At 48.3% G+C, this 6,217-nt stretch overlaps 1 protein-coding gene across 3 annotated transcripts in view; it reads right to left on the reverse strand.

Moving 5' to 3' along the window:
• The window catches only part of celf4 (CUGBP, Elav-like family member 4), a gene marked incomplete at both ends in the record, with an annotated part of 13,104 nt that extends 7,115 nt beyond the window's left edge, over nucleotides 1-5,989 (reverse strand). For 2 of the 3 annotated variants that reach the window (XM_079747496.1, XM_079747495.1), the window contains 3 exons: nucleotides 239-318; nucleotides 1,932-2,057; nucleotides 5,941-5,989. In XM_079747496.1, the coding sequence (XP_079603622.1) occupies nucleotides 239-318; nucleotides 1,932-2,057; nucleotides 5,941-5,989 (255 nt within the window). Of the gene's footprint in view, nucleotides 1-238; nucleotides 319-1,931; nucleotides 2,061-5,940 lie in introns of all 3 variants that reach the window. The other variant, XM_079747494.1, reaches the window with a different exon arrangement.
• Nucleotides 5,990-6,217: the final 228 nt, after the last annotated feature.

A 6,217-nucleotide genomic window follows, 5' to 3' on the forward strand; every position in this document is an offset into this window, starting at 1 on the left:
CACACACACACACACACAAACATATACACACACATATACAAACACACACACACACACACAAACACACACACACACACACAAACAAACATACACACAACACATTTACGTGGACGCACAAACACACACACACAAACAAACATTAGGAATTGGTCAAGAAAAAGGCAGCATAACAAATTTAAACTTGCAGCTATGCTGACACACACACACACACACACACACGGTCACTCACTGTACTCACGGGCATGGTCTGGCTGCCGTGTAGTGCGCTGATGGCTGACTGGGCTTCAGCATGGGATGAGTATTTCACGAACGCACAGCCTGAGACAAGATAAAAGGAGAGAAGAGAAGAGAGGGGGAGAGAGGAGAGGAGGACAAGTTTGAATAGAATCAAAACCCAAGTGACTTCCTTCTTACAGACGTGTCTGAGACAAACAAACTGATTGCAGCGTCAGTGCATAAACATTGCCCCTCCCATTTGGTGTGTGTGTGTGTGTGTGTGGGGGTGTTCTGTCTGTGAGCCTGTCCTAGTTCCCAGAGTTCACCGCTGCCACAAGACATCTAGTGAACCCAAGTGCTCTCTTTGTGCTGAGAGAGAGTGTTACATCATCATCATCATCGTCACCATCTTCACCATCATCATCATCATCGTCATCATCATCATCAGTGGTTGCCCTGACAACACACCGACGCGTCTGACACCCAGTCGGGTTATCTTCTGATAACAGCAGATTAAAAAATGCCAAAATTGCTAAAATTGGTGTCGCTTTTTATTGACGTAAGCCCCCTGTTGATGAATGTGAATGATCAAGCCCCGCCCCCCCCCACCCCCCCAGTAATTATTGAGCCCAGTCCCACTTAGCCGCGCAAAGCCGCCTGATGAAGCTCCATTAATGCAGCTTCACAGAGGACCGGGAACGATCAAGCGCACTGTAATCATCAGGCTTAGCTATCACGCGGCTGTCATTGATTGGCTGTTAAGCCCGCTGATGAACTTTAGCGCCGGGAACATGTGTATGTGTGTGTGTGTGTGTGTGTGTGTGTGTGTGTGTGTGTGTGTGTGTGTGTGTGTGTGTAGCAGCAGCACCCTGACAGTTGTTTTGAAAAGGACAACTTTTCCAACCCAAACAAACCCCCCTGACTTGATAAGATTTCGGTTAAGAAGTTGCGCGACGGGGTTGACGGTGGCTTAGATGCGGGTAGTTTTGTGTAGAAAGTCTCTCTCTCTCTCTCTCTCTCTCTCTCTCTCTCTCTCTCTCTCTCTCTCTCTCTCCATCTCTCTCTCTCTCTCTTTCTCCCTCTCTCCCTCTCTCTCTGTCTCTCTCTCTCTCACTCTCTCTCTCTCACTCTCTCTCTCACTCTCTCTCTCTCTCACTCTTCATCTCCCTCTATCTCTTTCTCTCTTCCTCTCTATCTCTTTCTCTCTCTCTTCATCTCCCTCTCTCTCTCTTTCTCTCTCCCTATCTCTCTCTCCCTCTCTCTCTCTTCCTATCTCTCTATCTCTCTCTCTCTTGCTCTTTACTTCTCTATCCCCTTCTTAGCACCACGGACAGTGTTGATGAATAGCTTTGCACAAAATGAAAATTCTGCTCACCCCCGCCCCCCCCCCCCCACTTACAAACTCTATAAAAAAAGCAGAGCCATGCAAGTTGACTCCGGAGGTTAATGGAGTTCACCCGTAAAGAGAGAGCGCGTCGTCTGTTCAATGGAGGAAAGGAAAAAAAAAGGAAAAATAAAAAGAGACTTTCAACTTGTTACAATTTCCAATCGTATAAACTCTTGCGTAACCCGTTCGGTCGGTTTTGATGGAGACAGCGGGCGTGTGGAGGTGAACTTTGCAAAGTCACTCATAAAAAAAAAACGGGTAAAAAAAAGCTTCCAAGTCTATTGAATGTGTTATAAAGCAAAAAAAAAAAACTGTAAGAAGGCCTGACCTTTGCTGTTTCCATCAGGACCTCTGAGGATGGTGCACTCCTCGATGCCGCCGAAGGCCTCGAAGAGACGCCGCACATCGTCCTCCGACTGCTGCTTGTTGAGCATGCCCACAAATAGCTTTCTGTCTTCTATATAAAAAATGTGAAAAACAAGACAAAACTGGGTCACAAACTCGCCCCCCTCCCGCTCTCAACCTCACGCTTTTTTCGTGACGTTTTTTTTCATTCAACCACGCCGAGAAACGTTGTGTTTGTCTCGTCTCCTTTGTACATGATGCCACTGACAGCGTTGGATTTCATTAGCGGTAGCGCATACGACACATTTCTGAATTGAAACCCTATCCTTGACACCATGTGTGTGTATGTGTGTATGTGTGTCTGTCCCGATGTGGACTCTAGCCGAGGCTAGCTAGCCGGTGTTGGCTAGCCGGGCTAGCATTGCGACCGGGCCCCTTGTTGCTGACAAAGCATGTAGCGCCACGCTGTGATTGAATGAGTAATGGTTCAATTGGTAGAAGAAGGAAAACCCCAGGCGAAGCGGTGTGTGTGGAGGGTGGCGAGGGGGGCTGGTGAAGTGTGTTGGTGCGTAGCAGCATCTGATGGTCTCTTGGTGGTGGAGTGGGTTGTATTATATTATGTATCATGTGTTGTGTGTTATGTATTATTTGTTAAGTGTGTGTGTGCTCTTTGTGTGGTAATGGATGTATAGCTTGGGAAATTAATGAACCTTGATGTCGTAGCCCGGGTGGCGAGGCTCTGCCCAGGCCGGTGACACTGTGTGCATGTGTGTGTGTGTGTGTGTGTGTGTGTGTGTATATATATTTATATGTGTGTGTGTGTGTGAGTGTGTGTGTGTGTGTGTGTGTGTTTGGGGTTTGCATGTGCGCGCCTGGGGTGTGCTCCCTGCTGTGTATGGCTGACAGGGTGTCCTTGCCGAGTCAACAAGACTAATCTGCTCTCTGGCCTTGCACTTTAGGTTTGGGGGGTGGCTGGGTGTGTACAAGAGTGGGTCGCACACCAGGTGTGGAGGAAGCACACTCTCTTGCATGCACGCAATCATTTGTATCTGGATGCACCTGCGCACACACACACACACACACACACACACACACACACACACACACACACATACACACAACTGTGCACACATACGCACGCACGCGCACACACACACACACACACACGCACACACACACACACACACACACACACACTCAAGATGCATACGTCCACTTACACATTTCGCTTCCCTTGTATTCTTTAATGCACACCCATACAGCACAGGTGCAAAACCAGACAACACACACACATTTCCACACAAATACCGCATTGGTGTCCAACGCCTTTATAGTTCCCCAGAGAGGGCACCAATAAACATTACATCTCTCTTCAGGAAAGGAGTCTTTACACAGAGCTTACACAATACTTACTAACATGTTTAGCCTGAGATCAATTCACTTTGCACTTTAAAAGCCTGCAGTCTCATAGGCTGCAGTAGTGCAGCCTGCAGTGTGCGGTTGTGCACTATGTACACACACACACGCACGCACGCCCACACACAAACCACTTACACTTACACTAAACTACATTTGAACTACATAATTTTGTGTAACAGTTAGAAAAATCACGTATGCACCTTAATATATGCTAAGACACTAAATTATTATCTATGTATTCAAACTAATGCGGATTCACGTGTGATAAGATAATCTGGAAACCAAGGTGTCAGATTTGATATTCATGGCGAAGGAGAGCGAATGGAAAATGAGGGAGTAGGACGGGAAAGGAGGGTGGAGGAGGGAATAGGAGAGAGCCAGAGGGAGAAGATGTGCAGTGAGGAGATGTGTAGTGAGGAGAGAGAAGTGGTGAGAAGGGTTAGAAGGAGAGAGGAAGAGGTTAGAAGGAGGAGAAGGAGGAGAAACATGAAGGAAAAGGACATCAGTGACGGCTGTAGGACAGAAGTGAATTCATAAAAGATGGGGCATAGAGGAGAAAAAAGGGCAGAAGTGGGAGAAATGGAGACAGGAACAGAGAGAGGGAGAGAGAGAGAGAGAGAGAGAGAGAGAGAGAGAGAGAGACAGACAGACAGACAGACCAAGGGAGAGAGACATACAGACAGACAGGGGGAGAGAAAGAGACACAGACAGAGGGAGAGAGAGAGAGAGAGAGATAGACAGACAGACAGAGAGAGATAGATAGAGAGAGAGAGAGGGATAGAGAGAGAGAGAGAGAGACAGACAGAGGGAGACAGAGGGTAAAATAGTAAGAAAGAGAGAGTTCTGGAAGTTCTGTATTAGCTCTCTCTCTCTCTCTCTCTCTCTCTCTCTCTCTCTCCCTCTCCCTCTCCCTCTCTCTCTCCACACAGAAAGGTTTTCTCCCCACCTCCATCAATCATACTTAGAGGATGACCAAACTAAACGGAGAGAGAGAAGCCATGCGATCGCTCCTGTTCCGTCTTCCTCTCCTGCTTCTTTTTTTCCCTCGTCTTTTTCATTTGCAGCCAAACACCGCAACAACCCAGTCCATCCGCAACCTTCAACCTCGCTCCCATGCTCTATTTCCCTTCTTTCTCCCGCCCTCCCTCCCTCCTTCCCTCTCTCTCCAACTCCCTTCCTCCACCCCTCCCTCCCTCCTATTCCTCTCCCTTCTCCCTATTTCCACCAGACTGTAAGAATCACCCTGGCTCTGCCCATGTCGTATCGACAATTGAAAGGTTTCAAGGACTTAAAGCCCAAAAGAAGTCAAACACCATCCATCCTTCTCCTCTTGTACAATCTATCGATCCACGTCTGGGCCTGCGGTCACTATAAGTCTAGACAGAAAATGGGCTTGAAGATGTCTTAGCTGTCAGCAGGGTGTTTGTATACATGACTGCACCAACACAGACAGAAATAGAACTAACAACACACGCGCACACAGACACACACAGCATACATGCTGAACACACACACACACACACATACACACACACACACACACACACAAACACACACACACACACACACACACACACACAGACAAACACACACACACACACACACACACACACACACACACACACACACACACACACACACACACACACACACACACAGTTCATCGATTGATTAAGCTTACATTTCACAAGCTTACATTTGTCAACTAAAATCCAGTTTGTGGCTGGTGACAGAGCGGCTGGATGTGACGAAGGTAATTGACCATCATTTACCCTAAAGCTTGACACGACCTAGGCCAATGTGTGTGTGTGTGTGTGTGTGATCTGTGTGAGCATGTGTATGTGTGTGTGAGAGCATGTGTGTGTATCTGTGTGAGTGGTGTGTGTGTGTGTCTATCTGTGTGTGTGCGTGTGTGTGTGTGTGTGTGTGTGGGTGTGTGTGTGTGTGTGTGTGTGTGGCAGAATGGGGGAGGGGGGGGGGGGGGGGGTTGGGCTTCCATGAACCAAATGCATTTGCATCCTTGTGCATAGAGAGTATGATGAAACTCCTGGAAAGGAGCTGCAGGCGAGGCCAGCCACGGTGCCGCAGGAGACTGGCGTTTACATAATGCGTTGTGAACAGCAGAGGGAGGGTCGGGGTGGGCCGGGCCTGGGGGGCTGCGGGTGAAGGGGGGGGTGGGTCTGGCCTGCCTGTCAGCCTGTGTTGAGGTACGCAGCCCTGTCTCATGCCTCCGTCTAATGGAGAGGCTGATTCACATGGGCATCAAGGCTTGTAGCAGTAGAAGGAACGGAAGGGGGGATGGATGGAAATAAGGGAGGATGGGAGGGAAGAGAGGGGACAGTGAAGGGATAGGGGGCAGGATGAGGACTGAGGAAGGAAGGAAGTAACGGATGTGGGAAGGAAGGAAGGAGGGGAAGTTGAGACAAAAGGAGGGGAGGAAGGAAGGATGAAAAGTGTGTGCGTTTGTGTGTGTGTCAGTATGTGTGTGTGTGTGTGTGTGTGTGCGTGTGTGTGTGTGGAGTGTGTGTGTGTGTGTGCGTGCGTGTGTGTGCGTGTGTGTGCGGGGGACATACCTCCTCGACTCTCACTGTCTGCTGGCTTCACTTGGATAGGTCTGTTCATCTGTGAAATGAGGAGAGAGAGAGAGAGAGAAACACACACACACACACACACACACACACACACACAAAGAGGAGAGAACACAACAGACAGAAGATTAGTCATCTACTCAAGGCTACTCAAAGAAAAATAATTAAAATAAACTTCCTCGATGCACGAAGCAAGACGTTTGTATTAGTGAATGCGTTGAAAATCTAAAAAGCTGTAGCATTTATAGCCATCGGGGGAATA

This window comes from Pollachius pollachius (genome assembly GCF_949987615.1).
Source record: "Pollachius pollachius genome assembly, chromosome: 12".
Taxonomy (NCBI): domain Eukaryota; kingdom Metazoa; phylum Chordata; class Actinopteri; order Gadiformes; family Gadidae; genus Pollachius; species Pollachius pollachius.